Genomic DNA, 20,276 nt, shown 5'->3' with positions numbered 1-20,276 from the left:
GGCTCGACGTTCGGAGAATTGTTCCCCTTCTAAGGGGTTCAAGATTTTGAAAATTAGGTCTTCGGAAACACGATTTCCAGCGTTCTGAGAGAAAATTTAGGGGGTTCGACCGAACCACCCGAACCACCCCTGGATACGCCCTAGCGAAATGCCACAAGGGAGCGGGCATTTAAGATATGATAACAAACTCTTTGTTAATCTGCTCCCATTTTAAGTAACAATATTAGAACTCTTATGGCGTCTTGAACTTCTGTTATGAGAGGACCCGAAAAGTTATTTAAGATTGTTTTAATTGTGAAGGCTCAAGCTCTACGCAAAGGCAGCTTTAAGTGATCAAACTTTTAAAGAAAACTTTTTCTAAATGGCGTTGGCCCCGTGAAAAAAGATAAAGAAAGGATTTAAGAAAGCTTGGATTTCTTTACGGGAAGAAAAAGAGACTCAAGAAAAACTAAAAGCAGAGAGATTTATCATCGTCGAGATGAAAAAATTGAAGTCAAAAGATATGATGAACAAAACGTTTGGCTCACAATGATTTCTCCTTTTATTGACGCGAAACTAATTTGAATATTTCACTTAAAGGACTTAGTTTAGTTTATCATATAACAAATTGTGGGGATGGCCTTGCTATCTATCAGTTTATTTCCTTTAGTGACGCCATCAAATGTCGTCTGCTTCTAGATCTTGTCGCCTCTGATATTCTTCTCTATCGCACCCCAGCTCTCTGGCTGCCTGACAGATGCTCTTCTTGTAACGAACCACCTACATAAAGGCATAACAAGACTATTAAACACAACTAATTGCAGCGGCGCAGTCAAAAGTTAACAAAAGCGACGAGAATGAATAAAAAAAAAAATTAAAAGTAAAATGCCGTTCCTAAATTGTTTCAAATCAACCTAAATTACTGAAATTTTTCCATCGGCTAAGATGATAAGAAAATTTAAATGCAAAAGCACTTCCAATTCTAAAGGCAAGTTTCTAATGAGGTGCATTTTACTAATTTCTCAAAAAACCTATTAATGCAACGCCACTTTTGTAATTTCAGAGGGAGTTTAAATCGTTAAGCACAGACCTCCTTCAATTTTTTTTTCTCTTTGACCAGGACAGACACCGACATTTTCACAATTCTAATTCAAAATTGGTATGGTTTCCCAATCTTTTCAAAATGATAATGTCTTAATTAAAGCTTCTATTTTATTTTTTCTTCTAAAGATTATTTCCCCCTCATAATACAGAAATTGAACACACAAAATTGATAAAACAATACCAAGTTCGGTTTTTAAAGAACTCAGCGCGGGGTAACAGTAATAACTTAGGATTTACACAACCCAACATGCTATTCTAATACCTGTTATGTATTTGGTTAGGAAACTTAACTCGTCCTTATAAATCTATTTTTATTTTCATTCAAGTAAAATATGGTGCTTAATTTACCTGTGATCTCTTTCCGCCATAGGGAAATGGAGCAGCAGCTTCGGAATCTCGAGGGAAAGTCAACAGCAATACAGAAACAGCGATGAAGACGCCAACCAAAAGGATTGATAGTTTGTACATTGTTGCGATCAATGAACGAGCGAACGATCTGAAATCAAATGACCCCTGAGATGGTTTTGTAATAAATGGCATATAACATGACACAAGACTCAAGTTATAGCCATGGGTATTAATCAATATAACCGCCTGATGGTCTGCCCATCCTCTCTTTAATTGAGTGACGTGACAGGTATTTCTTTCTGATGCAAAACAATCTTCAATTTTTTGATGAATGTTTTGGTAGCATGTTCCGCGGGCTAATGCGTTTTACTAAATAATTCATAAAGAATTCTTTTTTAAATTCAACTCCGAACTTTAAAAATAACACCGATGATTAACAATGAGGGATACACGTATGAGTTTCCGAGTAACAGCGAGGTTTTTCAAACGATAAAAATGGCGGAAAAGATTGGAATAATGATCGGGTTGAACCTTGCTGAGCCTTTGCAGCTGAAAGCAGTCAACGCTGTTGTTAACAAAACATACATCTATACTTCTTTAAATTCCAAGTCAACTGGGTCAATATAAAGCTCACGAAAACCCAAGGGCCATCAATATTGAGAATAGAACTCGTTATGCTAAGTAAAAGCCTTTTTAAACATTTATTATAGAAGGACAAGTTCCGTTGTGGCACAGATAGCCACAAGAATAAGTAATTCTTTTTTGATGTCATAATGATCAATGTCAGTTTTCTGGTAACAATATGCTCTGGGCACAAAGTTCCTCGTTACCTCTAACAGTGGCCCTCATAAAAAATTTGAACATAGATTCAAATATAATACATCACTAATTCCGAAAAAGGGGTCGGATTGTTTTTTTTTTTTTACATCAGTGTGAAAAGCAATAATAATAAAGTTCATCGATATTTGGTTGTTTCAAAAGCGTTGTTTCCGTGAGTTTAAATACAACAGACGTCTATGCCAATAAATCAATAAAACTTCAAAATTAGCATAGATTATAAGGCGCCATCACAACAAGAGGAGTCAAACAAGTAATACCATAGGGTTTAGGCCATGTTCAAGCTGAACAAAAAACTTAAAACAAGTATGTCCCATCTGTTTTCTTTTCTTTTCTAAAATACCAGCTATATCACTCTCTTTGGTGTCGTTTGGTGTCAAGAGCAGTTATGGTGATTAAACTCCAAGTGTGAGATTTTGAACAGGCTCCTTGTTTTTGAATGCCAATTTTTCGACTTGAGAATACAAATGACGTGATGCGGTACATAAATAGACCTAGATAAATAGGCCATGATAAATAGACCTAGACAAATAGGCCATGCTAAATGGACCTAGATAAATAGGCCATAAATAGGCTATGTTCAAGTTGAACAAAAAACTTAAAACAAGTATGTTTTAAGTTTTCCATCTGTTTTCTTTTCTTTTCTAAAATATCAGCTATATCCTTCTCTTTGATGTCGTTTGGTGTCAAGAGAAGTTATGGTGATTAAACTCTAAGTGTCAGATTTTGAACAGGCTCCTGGTTTTTGAATGACAATTTTTGGACTGGAGAATGTAAATGACGTGATGCGGTACATAAATAGACTGGGGGACCTAGTATCGCTGATGTTAATATGTTCCACAACTGCATAGTCTGTCGAAGCGTAAGCAGATGTGTACCAACCTAAAGTCGTGACAAATTATGTTTCTACTACTTTCACATACGCTACTAGACCCCACCATTAAGAGGGAAAAACACGATTTGTAACTTTAGAAATAGAGGGGAACTTACAAAACGAAGTTAGAAAGAGTCTGTCTCGTCATCAGTTTCTTTACAGTCTGTGGACAAGCTGAATTCATTTTTTAATTTCGATGCATTATTAAGTGGATGATACTCAATGCAAATTCGAATATAGATGCCATATTGAGAAACGCAAGTCTTACTTATTTCCTTAGGAGCCACTATGGTAAAAATCTCTATGTTCGCACGGCTGTGCATTCATTACCTGACGTATGCAGTTTCCCTTCAGCTGCAAGTTCCCGTCGAGCTTAGCCGCGAGGTTTCAAAACTTTCAGGAAATGTTTCTCCATTCCATCCCGATTGAGAAAGACCTTTTAGAGCTCAGAATTAAAAGTAAATATGCTAAATAATACTCGTTTCGAAAAACAATGAGCATGTAGCTCTTTCACGCGACGATATTGATTTTGGGGTTAACGATACTTCATCCCATAGCAGTACGAATTATGGCTAAAATCAAGACTGACCTTTTTGACTTCAACTAATTAAAGCTTTGCGATAATGGGAACTTTTGTTTAGAACGGTAAAGGCTATTTATTTATAGCTATAGCTCTCGGCTAGAACACGCGGTACGATAACCTAGTAAATCTGACAAATAATACTTTTTTTTGGTGCACAACTTGTTGTAAAAGGATTGCTTTATACTTTTAGTGTGTGTATATGCACACTTAAGTGTGCGTATATTGATCGAGTCATGAATGCACTCAGTGGGAAGTTTGGAGAGCACCCAAGAAGCTAGAGTTGCTTTCGGCTGCGCCTCGGGCAATTCTTAAGGGCCCAGCCAAATGCACGCAATATTTCAACCCAACTTCTTGCAACGTTGGATCGTGTCTGTGAGTTGTTGGAAGGAGCCCTCCAAAACGCGAAACATCTTGCAACATCCAAAATTGTTGCAACAACATGCAATTTAACCATTTTCAATTTTGCTCCGACACCGTCCAACATCTTGCAACGTCTTGACACAAGGTGGCCAGACATGTGCAGCACGTTGCGCACAACAATGTTGCAAGATAGTGCGTTGAAATGTTGAATGCGTTTGATCGGTCTTAACGCTTCTCTCGTGCTCTCTAATCTTACCGCGTACATCCTTAACTTGATGTACATACGCTAAGCATGAAAAACTTCTTAATCAGTCCAGGACACATGTAGGAACAAGCTCAATTTCACCAGAGTGAACATTGTCGGTGCCAGACTGGCTGATTTTCGCCAGCAAAAATTACAAACCAAAACATTTTAAGAAGTGCGATTTTTCCAAATTATTTGATAAACAAGGCGCTGTAACCTAAGCCACCAAAACGGGGCGTTTCTAGAATCGGCCGGGTGTGCCTAAGGAATTAAGAGCAACGTACTTTCTGTATCCCTTATATAACTAAGTGAAAGGCACGACCGAGAAGACTATTGGAGTGATTAATTCTTACGATACGCCTAAAGATCGACTGGAACCAAGAGAATTCTGTGATTCCGCTGACAAGTTTTTGATTGGAAAAACGAAGCGCGATACTGAAGCGGAGGATTAAAAAAGCGAGGCTTGGGTTGGGTTGTCCTTTACCCGACCCGACCCAAGCTTCCCTCGGTTTGTCTCTTCAGTTTTCACGCGAGGAAATACTGTTTTGAATAACGTTTTATTAATTTATTTTTACCTTTTTTCTTTTTTTAATTTTTTTTAAAGGAAAAATAACGTGGAAGGCTAGAAAGGAGAAGTGTTCTTTGCATGTAAATAAACTTGTTCATCAAGTTCAGAATAAAGCTCCTTGAAAATCCAATAGGTATATCAATCACGTTGTAAAATGAGTTGTACGTTGGAAGGGTTTTGCACCGGCATTCAGCCCGACACGAAATTCCAATTTTTTAGCATTCGCTAAATACTTTCAAGTTGATATCGATAACATTGTAAATATAACTTCAGTTAAAAAAAAACAAATTTGATTGTTTTCGATTTATTTGGCATATATATTCTGTTAAACCGCAGATAGGAACATGATAGTTATTAAAACACTTCGCTTCAAAGCTAACAGTTGCTTTCAATTAAAAATTTAAAATTGCCAGTTCAGTCTCATGAAGAAGTACACCAGACAGGAGACGGATGACTCGATTGCATTGAGATACTAGAAATTTCATTTATTCCTCGAGCCTTGGCGAGTAACGGGCGAATAGAGATGAGTTTAAGTTTTTGGTAGGAACATCCTGCTATAGCTGTTTACATCCGTTCTTTTTATAAGGGACTAGTTTTCTTTGCACGCTTCGGAAGCACGCACGCCGCTGATCAACATGGTTTTACTACATGAGGCAGCGATTGAACAAATGAAAGCAGCATGATATATGTATCACGGGGGCCAATACAAGTATGAGAGAGACCACTCATCTAAAAAAAACCTGGAATATTTCTTTTGGAAGCATTTTTTTTCCTTTATCTCACAGAACTGTTAGGTTATCCTAAGTATCAATTACCGCATCCGTTTCTGAAATTTAAAAATGAATTAAAAAAGAAATTGAGAGGCAGATAAAAGCGGGTAAAATACTGATAAAGTGAGTAAACGTGAATGCTAATTAACATCAAATGTCTGGCATAGCAAATTTTTTGCAGTGATCCGGCTGTTGGCCTAAGACAAGCAAGAGAAGAGGCCGGGTAATATTTTTCATCAACAACAATTTTTTTTTCTTTTTTCATTTGAAGTAAAATGTTAATTTTAATAATCGCTTCCGTTTCATTTTCGATGTGAAGCTATTGAAATTGAAACGTCGTTAATAATTCATAATCGCTGTCAGAAACGTATGGAAATTAAACTGAAAGTCTGTCTATCACGGCTTCCCATCTACCTATTGATACAAAATGCGTCAAAGCTTCAATCTTTTGACGTATTGTTTACAAAATGGGCAAAATATACGGTAAAAAAATCGAACATTAACACATAAAACAAATGCGTGGACAAATAAGAAATCGAAGATAGAAATCTATGTTTCCTTTAATAATCACCTTGCCAAAGATATCGGAAAACAAATTCAAGTTTTCTGATCAAAGGACCCTTTTCGGATTTGATCCCACTTTTTAGATCTAACCAATGGGAGAACAGAGCATGACAGTTTGTAGTTGGAATACAATTTACGAGTTTGACCAGCATGCGCACATACGTAACACAACAAAAATACCGTCCTTTGGAATATATTACTCACCGCCAGCGATGTGAAGCGCAAGCCATGTTAATATTGTAATATTCATTCGTCAGATTGGCATTCGCCCAGCTTTAATCAGATGCTCTCTTCACTAAACCTGTTAAGTTAATATTTACAACTGAAGTGTTGAAATATTTTCGAGAAATGAACGACAATGGAAACAGAAAACGAGTCGCCTTTGTCCCCTCCGGTAATTATCACTCCAGATATGTCGAGCTATCCGACGAAATTCCGCGGAAAGAAGATACAATCAAGAACTTCATTGGCAACTGATAGATTTTCTTGCATTTCGTTTCTAACTACGAGCCAAAGAAGTGATCATACCGTATGGATACCAAAATGGCGGAGTCTTCCTTGCGACCTCGAAAAAGAAATCTTGTACGACGATTGCCCAGAGTTTTTAAAAGCCTGGTCGATGTGCTTTCTTTGGCATCAAATTGACAGATCTCAAAACAATTGAACGCTGACCAACCCGGCCATCTTGACCGAACAGGCTTGGTCAAGAGATTTTACATTTTTGGCAAGTAATTTTTCCCGGAAAAAAAATGCGTTTTCTTTCAGTAATCACGGATAACGCAAAATAGTTTCTTTTATTCAATTATCACGACTGGAATATTGTTCACAGTTCAAGGCTTTTAACTTTTTACAATCACTAATCACGGCAATTAAAAACAGCCGATCACGTTTCATGGAAAGCCCCCACGTTTACATTTAGAAATGGAGACGAGACGGACGAGACAAAATTATTTGTCTGACCATTTACTAATGCAGATTTAAAAAAAAAAAAAACCTGCGACCAGTTGTCGAGGAATCACAGCATGAAAACCGCTGAAAATTCTTAAACTTGGGATCCTAAAGGAATTTATGAGAAGACAAATCCGAAGATGCGGAACCACTGTAGCAGTTGTAAACGAACGATGTAGTTAATTTAATATTACCAATAGTGTTGTTTACCCATTCAGACTGGAACAATCTCGAACGTATGAAAGAACCGAAGCGGAAACTGTTTCCAAACAGAATTTGCAGAAAATTCAACATTCCCTATACAACTCGTTAATCGACAACAGATAAAGGCCGTATTCTTTACATTTCAGTTCTCAATATACAGGACATTGTATTTTCATTTCTCCTTAGCGTCTTCCAAAATCTACCACAAGGTGTGGTGGACATTATGTTGGAAGAAATCGAGAGTGATGACGCAGGAATATCGGCAGCTGAAGGCTTTTGAAAAGTCCCGCATCATATATACTTTCCTTGGTCTTAAAACTCATTAAATGGTCTTCAATGCAACCCTTTGCCTCTACTTTAAGTTAGACTTTGAGAGATATTTCTTTTACTCAATTTCAATTTCAATTTCAATTTCAATTCAATTTCAATTCAATTTATTTATTTGTTAGCAAAACAATATTATCACAGTCCTAGGTGACCCGCAATTAGCAAGCTATTCTAGGCGGGCCACCCTTCTAAAACAAGTGCTGTCTCTGCTAATGATCACATACCGATACAATTAAACAAAGATAATCATTAAATAAAAATACAATTGTTAAATAAAATAAAATAAAATTAAGTCCGTTGAATAATTAAATAATCAATTGCAAAGTTATCAAGATATATAATACAATTGAAACAAGACTTAAACGAAGAGTTACTTTATCAAGAGATATTTACAAATTTCTGAGCAGCGTATATCAACATTCATCTCCTCATTTTCCAAAAGTTTTAACAGGCGATTTTTAAGTTCACGCTTAAACGGGGTTCTGTTTTTAATACGAAGTTCTTTTGGGATGCTATTCCACAATCTTACACCTATTCTAGCAAAAGAAAATAAAAGTTGGTTAGTTCTAGACGCTTTAACGTATAGATTAGCCGTTGCTGAGAATCTTGTGAAATGGTGATGAACCTACTCGGAGTGGAGAAAGAGCATAGAAATATTAGACGGGGCACGGTGATTATCAATGTCATGCATCAAAGAGGAAACCAAATGAGAATAGAGCATAGTTATTGGTAAGATTCTGGAGTTAACAAATAGCGGGGCACTACATTAGTCGTAGAGCACGTTTTTGTAAAATGAGAACCTTATTTAAATGAGTGTTAGCAGCTTGTCCCCAGGCAATAAGACCATAAGAGATATAGGGTTCAATTAAAGAGCGGTAGATGTTAAGAAGTGTGGCAAATGGGACGAATAACATTGTAAAGATAACAAAAAATTTTGGGAGTAATCGGAAATTTCAGATTTGAGGAGATCAATATTGAAATCGCCCATAAGATAAACAACTTTATCAGAGGAGCTAAGTTTTTCTAAAGTAAAGTCTACATATTGGAGGAATTGTTCCGGATCATTATGCTGCCTATAAATCACTCCACAAACGATATTTTTACTCTTTAGGGATTCAATTTCGATCCATAAAGCCTGAAAAGCGTCTTTAGATGTTCTCTCCAGAACCTTATATTTCAAACAATTTTTAATGTACATTCCAACACCTCCACATGATAGAGGTGTTGGGACATATTCAAACTGATAGTTTGGTATGCAGGCATTGAAATCTAGACCAGATGAATTTGTAATTTTTGTTTCTGTAATACCGATTACACTGAATTGGTAGTCAAGTTCATCTAAAAGATGGACTTGAAAATTATCAATGTTTTTCCGCAAACTTCTTACGTTAGTATGAAGCATAGAGAAAGGGCATTGACTATCTGATTCCAACAAAGACTCTTTAAACATAGAAAAACTATAGGGTGAGAAATATTTACATCTAATTTGTTGCATGCTTAAGTTTCTGTCGGGATTTAATGTTGATTCGGTATTTAATATTTACTGTGCGAAAAGATTGGAAAATGTTTTTTGTTTTCCGCGATGAGCGATCGTCTTGGTATTTGGTTAAGTTATTTGCTTTCTCTCTTTTGTTGTGACTGTTTAAAAAGGGAATAACTAGGGAAATCGATCAGAAAGCGACACTATATAGCGATCTTTTTTGTCCTGTCAAGAAAGATGCCGTTTGCGCACACAGCGAACAGTTATCACAGACATTCATCTATATGGTGGTTAGTCTTGTTATATCACCTACCTTGAAATTCAAGTTTCTTCACGGCACACAATGAGGCTGATTAGCGTAATGATTTATACATCGGAAATACGCAGTTACATCACGAAAGTCATCCTGAAACTTGCTCTCAGTATTAGCAAGGCGACTGAGGTTGCGCTCCGACCGAGTCCTTCTATTGTTCTTGAGAATGAGGAAATGTGATGTGCCTTAAGGTTACTTCCCATCTTCGTTTATTCTTTTATTGGACTAGATTGAAGTTAAACATTTTACCTAATCTCAGAAAGCGTCTGACTTATTTAGGGAAACTTATTTTCAAATAAAAGTTGATAAATCAGGAGGGTGTCATAATCTCGTAAATGGACGAACCCCCTTGGGGAATGTTCGCGGCAATTTCAGGTTATTTACATGTTTTGTTTACATTGCTCACCTGACAAAATTCACACATGAAAGTTCTCTGCTAGTGTAAAGTCTTTTCTCATGGATAAAAAAACAGAAATCAAAGTTAGAGAGGAGTCCCTGGGGAAAGAAAAAGAAACAAAGCAGGCCCAAAGAGGAGAGAAATGACACCATTTTTTTTTTCCAGGAAAAAAAAACCAGTCCTGGCACTCCTCTTCATGATGACATCCAAATTACGAACAAAGAAGTCACCATCAAATCTATATTTACCGTACATAAGGTCTGAAAACTTAGTTTCCTTTCAATAAACAAGCGCCTCGAATCGTATGAAATCATGAATAAACCTACCCGAGGGAACTCATTTCAGCGATAAGGGTATTACTTAAGCTGTCTGTCTATTAGCTGTTTTGCTTTTCAGCAGTTTCTCCAGCTTTACCTTTTTTGCCGTGGGTTTTTTCTTTGCCAGTTTTGCCCATTACTCAACGTTCAACAGAGCAAGATACAAAAGAAAAACGCAACTGCTATGGGATACTTTTCCCGGGAAAATTTTGATGCTGGTCATTGATGCCTGGAGGTCACGTCTTCCCATTGGTTCGCGGTTTCAGGAAGCGATATAATCTCTTGGTGTGGCGACAGTAGTTTACAAACCTTTAGGCGCTAAAATCTCGCATCTGCTTTTGAGAGGATTGCATGCACTTTAAACAAATTTATAGGATTTGTAGATTTCACCGATTTTCGTGAAATTTCGCCAAAACACTCCAGAGATAATGAATAACGAAAGTGTGTCAGGAAATTTTGATATCTGATATATTCACGTGGTGTCAATCCATTTACGCAACACGCCTCGCACTTTTTACGCTACTCTAACTCTTTATTAGATGCGGATATCTAGACAACCAATCAGAATATCGGGAAAGCCTGACACACTTTTGTTGATTGATGCCTTGTGAATAAGACTGTGCAGCTGATTTTGCTCGTGCAGCGAGATCCGATAGCCGATAAATTCAATAGAAGGATCCTCGGTCGTTTCCCGCCTTACCAGCTCCTGATACTCCCTAAATAAAAAAATCGCGTAAATTATATTTTTATCGTAAACTGTATGTATTAAGCTTTCCTTTAATGTGTGGTTTGTTAGCGCTTTCTTTAAACTAGCGCGCGTACGAATTTTTTCCCCAAGGACACCCGCGAAGGTGGGAAGTAACCTTAAGAAGGGAAATTTCCCTTTTGAATTAAGACAAGTCGTGACCTTGAGAACCAACAAACAGAAATTCAACGAAAAAAATTATTTTAAAACCTTTCAATCTTAGCAGAGGTTTAAAAATGAGCTATTTACAAAGCAAAAATCTACTTGAAAAGTAAAAACCAAACGTTTTCTGCACTAGGTCATCATGGGGGTAAATAAGCGCCGTCCGGCCGCTAAATTACATATTTCATACCCTCAGATAATTCCCGATGGGAAGCTAGAGTTGAAACTAGGCTTCAAATAATTAGTCTGTATCATTAATGAAGAGATTTAACCAAGCCTGAAAGTAGAGCTCCACTTAGTTTATTTTCTAGCCTTCATTTTATTAAAAATCCTTGCCGCTTCCTGTCGAAGAGGTTGTCTAAGGAAATTTAGGGTCAGTTCGGGCGGAGGAGGGGGAAGGGGGAAATTTGCGGGGTCTGGAGCTTAGGGACGACGTTCCCACAACTTGCAAAACGATCAACACGCACGCTAGTCAGCGGTATTTATAAGCTGCTCAAGATCTTTGTCGATGTTCTTGATGTTTTGAACGGATTTTTTCAAGGGTAGGGAAGGCATTCTTCTTCAGATAGACAGTATCAGTTGAAATTATATGCTATTGAGTGTGTATGATAATTTCAGTGTGAGAAAATTTGCCAAAATTGAAAGAAACGACGCTAAACGAGTTCGAATATCAATAGATTTTACTTTTGGCTTAAATAATGAAGGACTTAATATAAAGCAAAAAGAATTCGCTTTATTAAGAATCAAGAATTATTTGTTTATTTTTAGAATCGAAAAAGAGAGCCAGTTGTGTTTGTAGCCCTATAAACCCAAGAGGGTCGTTTGAATTGTTTCTTTGTTACGTTTTGACAGTCTAGTCTTCTGCCGCTTTTTGCGACTTCGTCGTAGACATTGTCCAAAAGTTATAAACAACCACACAAGCGAGTAACTCATTGTGTTTTTGAAGCCTAGAGGCTAATTTAGTTAAGCCTATAACAGAAGGATAAAGTACTTGAATAAGCTTTGCGTTTGAAAAGTCTCCTGTTTTTCTTTTCCATTCTTTTAATTCCTTTTTACAGATTTCTACAAATTTTATTATATATCTATTTATTTATTTATTTATTTATTTATTAATTTATTTATTTAAGGATTTCTACTACAAGCAGTACCGGAGCAAAAACAATAGGACATAAATCCCCTAGTAGGTTTAAGCTCCAACCCAACCTTCTCCTAAAAAATATTAACTAATAGACTAAATATTTAGTAATAGGCCGCTTAACAAGTGCACGCAACAAGGATATTTATCCGGCGACATTTAGGACAAATTATTTTAAAGGTACGAAAGTTGTCGCCATCAAGAACGTTGAATAGTCTCTTGAAATTAAACGACGTAAGTTTACGCTTAAAAGAGTCAATAGATTCAGCCTGCCTAACATCATTAGGTATATTATTTTCTTTTACTTATTTTGCAACAGCGGTTGATTCTTGATGTTTTCATAAAAAATTTTGCGCGGGGAATTTGTGCGCGGCTGGCCAGAATGATCCACTCCCACGTGCCACACGTTTGACCGCTGGTTTCAGTTTCTGTGCAGTCAGTATGCTGTAGAATCAGAATGCTGCGTCTAATCTTAATTACCACCAGGCCCCACACTTACGACTACAACTACAAAGAAGAAGATTTGCAATGTGACATTCGTCATCCCTTCCCGTCGCAAGTCGATATATGCGTCTAAAGCAAACTGAACATCTATTTGCTTATCCCCCTTCGTTGACTATGCCTTTGTCGACTTCATTTTGCAATTCAGGCTCCGTTTCGTTCGTTCGGCAACCATGTGTAAACCTCTAATTAGCTATATCTGCAGTCATATCCTTGTCGCCACCATTGTCGACGACACTATCAGGTTTACTTTTTGCGTCAGCCTCCTGATATATCAACAGTATCATCTATTTCAAAATCCTAATCCATATCCATTTTATTTGCACAATCCTCGGAAACTTCTCCTTCTGCAGTAGTCTTCTTCACTACCACCGTGGCATTCTGGAATCTAGGGACGATGTTCTCGTAGCTTGCAAAGCGATCAACAGTATTTTACAGTATTTTCAAGCAACAGTTCCTGATGTTTTGAACGGATTTTTACAAGGATAGGGAATGTTTTCTTCTTCGGATGTAGCGTATGATGTCAGTATCAGTTGAAATGATATTCTATCATGTGTGAATGATAATTTCGGTTTGAGAAAATAAGCCAAAATTAGATAGATAGATAGATACTTTATTATAAACACCTTGCAGCCATGGGCTGAATTACGGAATATTTACAAGTACAGATGATAAAAAGGACGTGTAAAATATTACAACTTCGTCGTTAAGAAAGAAGGAAAATTATCTACATCTTATAAATATGGCTAAAAATAAAACTATTTTTCAAGCGCTCGGTTTTGCATATGGAGAGAGTGAAATCACTTTTGCGCCTCAGTGCGTATCTACAACTCTTCCTTTGGGGGAGGAGGCTGTGGAGTCTATGGGTGGGGTTACGGACTATCTCGTCAAACAGGTTGGTTGAGATTTTTTCCCTCCTCTCGTGAAGTTTCGGTAGGCCAGCCGTTTCTAGTGCTACACAATATGACAGGTTAGGATAGATGATTCTGAGTGCCCTTCTTTGGATCCGTTCCAAATCTTCACTGATGTAGTTTGGTAGAGAACGGTGGAATACAGGACTTGCGTATTCCAAGACGGGCCTAATACATGTCACATAGAATTGCACAAGTTCGCTTGGTGCAACTCCGGATCTCTTGAGTTGTCTCAAAAAGTAGAGACGAGAGGAACATTTTCTACTTAGTTCAGAGGTGTGCATGTTCCACTTTAAATCGTGGCTAATGGTCACGCCTAGCAAATTGGCACTGGTGACTACTTCAAGGGGTTTGCCATTTATGACTAGGGGTTCAAAATCGTGGTTGCTGTTAGAGAATCCAATTCGTAGTTCTTTGCACTTAGCCTCATTCATTTGGAACCCATCGATACTAGCTTGTCTTGAAAGGACATCCACAGCTTCTTGGAGTTTGCTCTCACTGCCCTTAGTAATTATTTCGGAACAAGATGTGTCGTCCACGTATTTCCACAAGTCGGCTGGGGAGTCTAAATCGTTAATCATGATGAGAAATAACCAGGGACCTAATTTTGTTCCCTGGGGGACGCCGGATGGTACAGAGCGCAATTCAGAGTGACAATCTTGGGCAAGTTTGACTCTTTGTTTCCGGTTCATCAAAAAATCGACAATCCAGCTTTTGGTTTGACTCGGAATATCATATGTTGCTAGTTTTTGAACGAGAACACTACGGTCGATAAGGTCAAAAGCCTTACGGAAGTCAAGTAGGGCTACTCTTGCCGTGGCACCATTTCCGTCGGTGTTAACAAGCCAATTATGCGTCATGTTGACCAGAGCATGTGTGGTAGACGATTTGGGAATAGATCCGAATTGGCGAGGGTCGATACTCCGTAACACGGCTGGTTTAACATATTTCTCAACGATGTGGTCTTCAGCGAGTTTGGACAAGATAGGCGTGAGAGAGATGGGACGGAGGTGCTTGTTAATATCATTAATGGGCCTTTGTTTTGGGACCGGGACCACGTCAGCCTCTTTGCAGGAAGGCGGAAGGCGGGATTCGTGGAACGAGGAGTTAAGGATCACAGAGACTGGTCCCGCCAAGAGATCAGCGTTTTCTTTTAATAACCATACCGGGATGCCGTCTGGCCCTTGTGCTTTGGAGGGGTTGAGTGCGGACAGTTTCATAAAGGTTGAAAACTCCGATATCGTATTAAAAAAAAAAAATTTTTAAAAAAATGACGGTAAACGACATCGAGTTAAGATACCAGCGGTCGATCCAAGGGTATATGAGTCAGCGAAACAATACCCAGCGGAATCGTATGGGCTTCTCTTACAATTTATCTCCTCTTGATCCCGCCAGGTAGACTACTTGCTTCGCCGATTTTCTCTGGCATGCCAAACTCCTCTGGTAAGCGTAGACAATTAAAAAAGAAAGTCACATTCAGCTCGAGTTTAAACCTGTTATTTTGTATCTCCTCTTGTGACTATTCGCCTTTCATGGACCTCTGTCTAGAAATATACGGCTTCTTCTTGAGATTTTCTCTTATTTAGTTCGGTAACCTCTGCTGTAACTGCATACAGTATCAGTGTCTTTAAACCAAATGACCATGATCTTGGCAACTCTAGCTATTGAAATACGAAATTCGTCTCGCATCTGTATCTTTCAATGAGAAAGCTTGATTTAACGAAGACAAGCTAGAACTAAAATGTCATCTTTCAAACTTTATGATGAAGAGAGACTTAGGATTCAACCATGAAGATATTTGAAGAAACCTATACATCCAGTTCTAAATTAAAATCAGAACATGTTTTTATATTTGAAAGCATAAGTATATTGCTTAGGGTTATAATAAAAATAAATTCCTCTTTTTAAGACACATATGCGGTCATATGTTTTAGAAAGACAGCAAATATATAGTATTATACTTCAGTAAATTGTTCTTGCATAGAATGAAGCTTCAATACCACTGAAATTAAGTTCATTTCATGATAGAGGTTTTAAATATAGAAATGTGGAATACCTCTGAAATAATACCATATGAAAAAGCAATGCCACTTATGAATTTCCAAACAGTAAATGCCAAAAAACTTAAAGATGGAATTATAAACTACTATAACAGTTAAAACACAGCAAATCTTTTCACTGAGACTTTAATCATTCACTGGCACACACAGATGTAGGAGAGACTTTGTAAAAATAACAGAGGAATACAATTACGGATTTGGTAGAATGAAACAGCATCAAGTACACCTTTTGCTGATCATTTAGGCGAAAAAGATATTTATTTTCGCGAAGTTCATCAATGTGTAGTTGAGTTTTCGTAACGCGCGTGAATGGGAGTTTTTCTTAGTTACGCACACAATCGCGCGTGCGTATTACCCTTTCCGTTTCCATTAATTTAAGGTCAGTGAGCCAGTTTTTGATAATCTTTTCGCGGAGGCGGAATTTTTACCTTGGGGAGAAGCAAATCTGTCAGTCACTTCTAGGTTTTGACGACAATGTTTTGCGTTCCATTCCAGAGGTCTTTGCGCAAAAGAATCGATAGGTCTAAGACTTTGTCTCTTAAAAATTTTAAGGTTACTTATCGACGTGACAGAAACAACAGATGTGGTAAACAGCAGTTGGGTTCCTATCTTCCACCACGTACACAGCTCGCCAATTCTTTTGTCACTGAGCTTGAATAAAACACCTGAAGTCTTATGGTGGGATTTCAACTAATTCCACAACAATTGAAAATAAAAGTTTTTTCAAGTTGACTTCTCACGTAACCCAACTCTTGGCATTGAGTTCAAGATCGTTTCAGATGTTCGTACATGAACTTTCAACTTCTAAGTATAAACAACATGCATACAGTAATGAAAACTACATCACTTTTCATCTCAACCCCTTTTGTTTGCAAGTGATTCTGATCCGAAAGTGTGATCAAGAAAAACAGTTCCATTTTTTTATCATAGCTGTAAGTTGAAAACAGTGCCGTTTACGACTGCTTTAGATTCGACTGCTTCACGTTTAATAGGTTTGACGAAATTGAACGTTGAAGAGAAATTCATCACGGTTCGAGGTAGGTACATGACATAACGCAAACAAGTCAACCGACAGCTGGGTACAGAATTAGCATTTTATGAACTTGCACGCCATTTTCGCGTTCCAACATCACTCCTACATCCATTGTAATCTAGCTAGAACGTTTCAGTGGATGAAATAACTGCATGTACAGGCACAGTACCGCGACAAAATACTAGCTGTCATTATTCCGGCATGCAAGTTGTCACAGCGAATTCCAGAATGGTAACAATTCAAATCGGTTTCCGAAGCGTTATTCCCGTTATTAGGTGCTTAACACCAGGGATATGGAAAACCAAAAGCCTTTCCGCTTTCAGGACTCCATTTCACCCTGTCAAATCGGATTGGTTGTTTAGGATGACAACATGCCACGAAGGAGCGGGCATTTAAGATCTGATCACAAACTCTTTGTTAATCTGTTCCCATTTTAAGTAAGAACGTGATACAATACAAACAAATCAACCGACTATTGGGTATAATTAGAAATTTATTAACTTGCGCGCCTTTTTAGCGTTTCAACGCCGCTTCTACTTCCATTGTAATCTCGTAGAACGTTTCATTTGATGAAATAACTGCATGTACAGGCACAGTGCCGAGACAAAAGACTAGCTGTCATTATTCATGCAAGTTGTCACAGCGAATTCCAGGATGGTAGCAATTCAAATCGGTTTCCAAAGCGTTGTTCCAGTTATTAGGTGCTTAACACTAGGGATGTGAAAAAGCCAAAAGCCTTTCCGCTTTCAGGAGTAGTGATCCATTTTCCCCCAGTCAAATCGGATTGGCTGCGGAGTTTAGGATAACAAAATCTGGGCCGGATCCAGGATTTAGTCGAGGGGGGCTCGACGTTCGGAGAATTGTTCCCCTTCTAAGGGGTTCAAGATTTTGAAAATTAGGTCTTCGGAAACACGATTTCCAGCGTTCTGAGAGAAAATTCAGGGGGTTCGACCGAACCACCCGAACCACCCCTGGATACGCCCTAGCGAAATGCCACAAGGGAGCGGGCATTTAAGATATGATCACAAACTCTTTGTTAATCTGCTCCCATTTTAAGTAAAAATATTAGAACTCTTATGGCGTCTTGAACTTCTGTTATGAGAGGACCCGAAAAGTTATTTAAGATTGTTTTAATTGTGAAGGCTCAAGCTCTACGCAAAGGCAGCTTTAAGTGATCAAACTTTTAAGAAAACTTTTTCTAAATGGCGTTGGCCCCGTGAAAAAAGAGATAAAGAAAGGATTTAAGAAAGCTTGGATTTCTTTACGGGAAGAAAAAGAGACTCAAGAAAAACTAAAAGCAGAGAGATTTATCATCGTCGAGATGAAAAAATTGAAGTCAAAAGATATGATGAACAAAACGTTTGGCTCCCAATGATTTCTTCTTTTATTGACGTGAAACTAATTTGAATATTTGACTTAAAGGACTTAGTCTAGTTTATCACATAACAAATTGTGGGGATGGCCTTGCTAACTATCAGTTTATTTCCTTTAGTGACGCCATCAAATGTCGTCTGCTTCTAGATCTTGTCGCCTCTGATATTCTTCTCTATCGCACCCCAGCGCTCTGGCTGCCTGACAGATGCTCTTCTTGTAACGAACCACCTACATAAAGGCATAACAAGACTATTAAACACAACTAATTGCAGCGGCGCAGTCAAAAGTTAACAAAAGCGACGAGAATGAATAAAAAAAAAAATTAAAAGTAAAATGCCGTTCCTAAATTGTTTCAAATCAACCTAAATTACTGAAATTTTTCCATCGGCTAAGATGATAAGAAAATTTGAATGCAGAAGCACTTCCAATTCTAAAGGCAAGTTTCTAATGAGGTGCATTTTACTAATTTCTCAAAAAACCTATTAATGCAACGCCACTTTTGTAATTTCAGAGGGAGTTTAAACCGTTAAGCACAGACCTCCTTCAATTTTTTTTTCTCTTTGACCAGGACAGACACCGACATTTTCTCAATTCTAATTCAAAATTGGTATGGTTTCCCAATCTTTTCAAAATGATAATGTCTTGATTAAAGCTTCCATTTTATTTTTTCTTCTAAAGATTGTTTCCCCCTCATAATACAGAAATTGAACACACAAAATTGATAAAACAATACCAAGTTCGGTTTTTAAAGAACTCAGCGCGGGGTAACAGTAATAACTTAGCATTTACACAACCCAACATACTATTCTAATACCTGTTATGTATTTGGTTAGGAAACTTAACTCGTCCTTATAAATCTATTTTTATTTTCATTCAAGTAAAATATGGTGCTTAATTTACCTGTGATCTCTTTCCGCCATAGGGCAATGGAGCAGCAGCTTCGGAATCTCGAGGGCAAGTCAACAGCAATACAGAAACAGCGATGAAGACGCCAACCAAAAGGGTTGATAGTTTGTACATTGTTGCGATCAATGAACGAGCGAACGATCTGAAATCAAATGACCCCTGAGATGGTTTTGTAATAAATGGCATATAACATGACACAAAACTCAAGTTATAGCCATGGGTATTAATCAATATAACCGCCTGATGGTCTGCCCATCTTCTCTTTAATTGAGTGACGTGACAGGTATTTCTTTCTGATTCAAAACAATCTTCAATTTTTTGATGAATGTTTTGGTAGCATGTTCCGCGGGCTAATGCGTTTTACTAAATAATTCATATAGAATTTTCTTTTATATTCAACTCCGAACTTTAAAAATAACCCCGATGATTAACAATGAGGGATACACGTATGTGTTTCCGAGTAACAGCGAGGTTTTTCAAACGATAAATATGGCGGAAAAGATTGGAATAATGATCGGGTTGAACCTTGCTGAGCCTTTGCAGCTGAAAGCAGTCAACGCTGTTGTTAACAAAACATATGTCTATACTTCTTTAAATTACAAGTCAACTGGGTCAATATAAAGCTCACGAAAATCCAAGGGCCATCAATATTGAGAATAGAACTCGTTATGCAAAATAAAAGCCTTTTTAAACATTTATTGTATGAGGACAAGTTCCGTTGTGGCACGGATAGCCACAAGAATAAGTAATTATTTTTTGATGCCATAATGATCAATGTCAGTTTTCTGGTAACAATATCCTCTGGGCACAAAGTTCCTCGATACCTCTAACAGTGACCCTCACAAAAAACTTGAACATAGATTCAAATATAATATATCACTAATTCCGAAAAAGGGGTCGGATTGGTTTTTTTTTTTACATCAGTGTGAAAGCAATAATAATTGCAGGGGAGCAGGGTTGGCGTAGTGGTGAGAGCGCTCGCCTTCCACCAATGTGTCCCGGGTTCCATTCCCGGACCCGGCGTCATAAGTGGATTGAGTTTGTTGGTTCTCTACTCTGCTCCGAGAGGTTTTTCTCCGGCTACTCCGGTTTTCCCCTCTCCTCAAAAACCATCATCATTTGAATTTATTTAATTTAGAGTTTATTTAGATTTACACACGACCCCACAAGCTGTTCAGCTTCAAACATTATCGTGTCTAAATAAATGTGTTATTATTATTATAATAAAGTTC

The 20,276-nt window shown here is 37.7% G+C and overlaps 1 protein-coding gene and 1 long non-coding RNA gene across 4 annotated transcripts; both read right to left on the bottom strand.

The window, feature by feature from the left end:
• Positions 1–517: 517 nt before the first annotated feature.
• On the bottom strand, positions 518–9,657 carry LOC148736322 (uncharacterized). Of its 3 annotated transcripts, none has more exons than XM_088753790.1 (3): positions 9,504–9,657; positions 1,432–1,579; positions 518–759 (listed from the first exon to the last, which is right to left on the bottom strand). In XM_088753790.1, the coding sequence occupies exons 2-3, from the start codon at positions 1,549–1,551 to the stop codon at positions 658–660; spliced, it is 222 nt and encodes a 73-aa protein (XP_088609916.1). In that variant the 5' UTR covers positions 1,552–1,579; positions 9,504–9,657; the 3' UTR covers positions 518–657. The 3 variants fall into 3 exon arrangements, with proteins under 3 accessions (XP_088609916.1, XP_088609915.1, XP_088609914.1); XM_088753789.1 differs by lacking the exon at positions 9,504–9,657 and adding an exon at positions 6,436–6,949; XM_088753788.1 differs by lacking the exon at positions 9,504–9,657 and adding an exon at positions 3,259–3,341.
• An 8,467-nt stretch (positions 9,658–18,124) lies between these two features.
• Positions 18,125–19,244, bottom strand: LOC148736321 (uncharacterized). Its single transcript, XR_015998258.1, has 2 exons — positions 19,039–19,244; positions 18,125–18,366 (listed from the first exon to the last, which is right to left on the bottom strand). It is a non-coding gene; the product is annotated as an uncharacterized LOC148736321 (long non-coding RNA).
• Positions 19,245–20,276: the final 1,032 nt, after the last annotated feature.

This window comes from Stylophora pistillata, chromosome 3, assembly GCF_964205215.1.
Source record: "Stylophora pistillata chromosome 3, jaStyPist1.2, whole genome shotgun sequence".
Classification (NCBI taxonomy): Eukaryota; Metazoa; Cnidaria; class Anthozoa; order Scleractinia; family Pocilloporidae; genus Stylophora; species Stylophora pistillata.
Note: the sequence above shows the minus strand (reverse complement) of the source record. Positions and strands in the feature narration are given on the sequence as shown.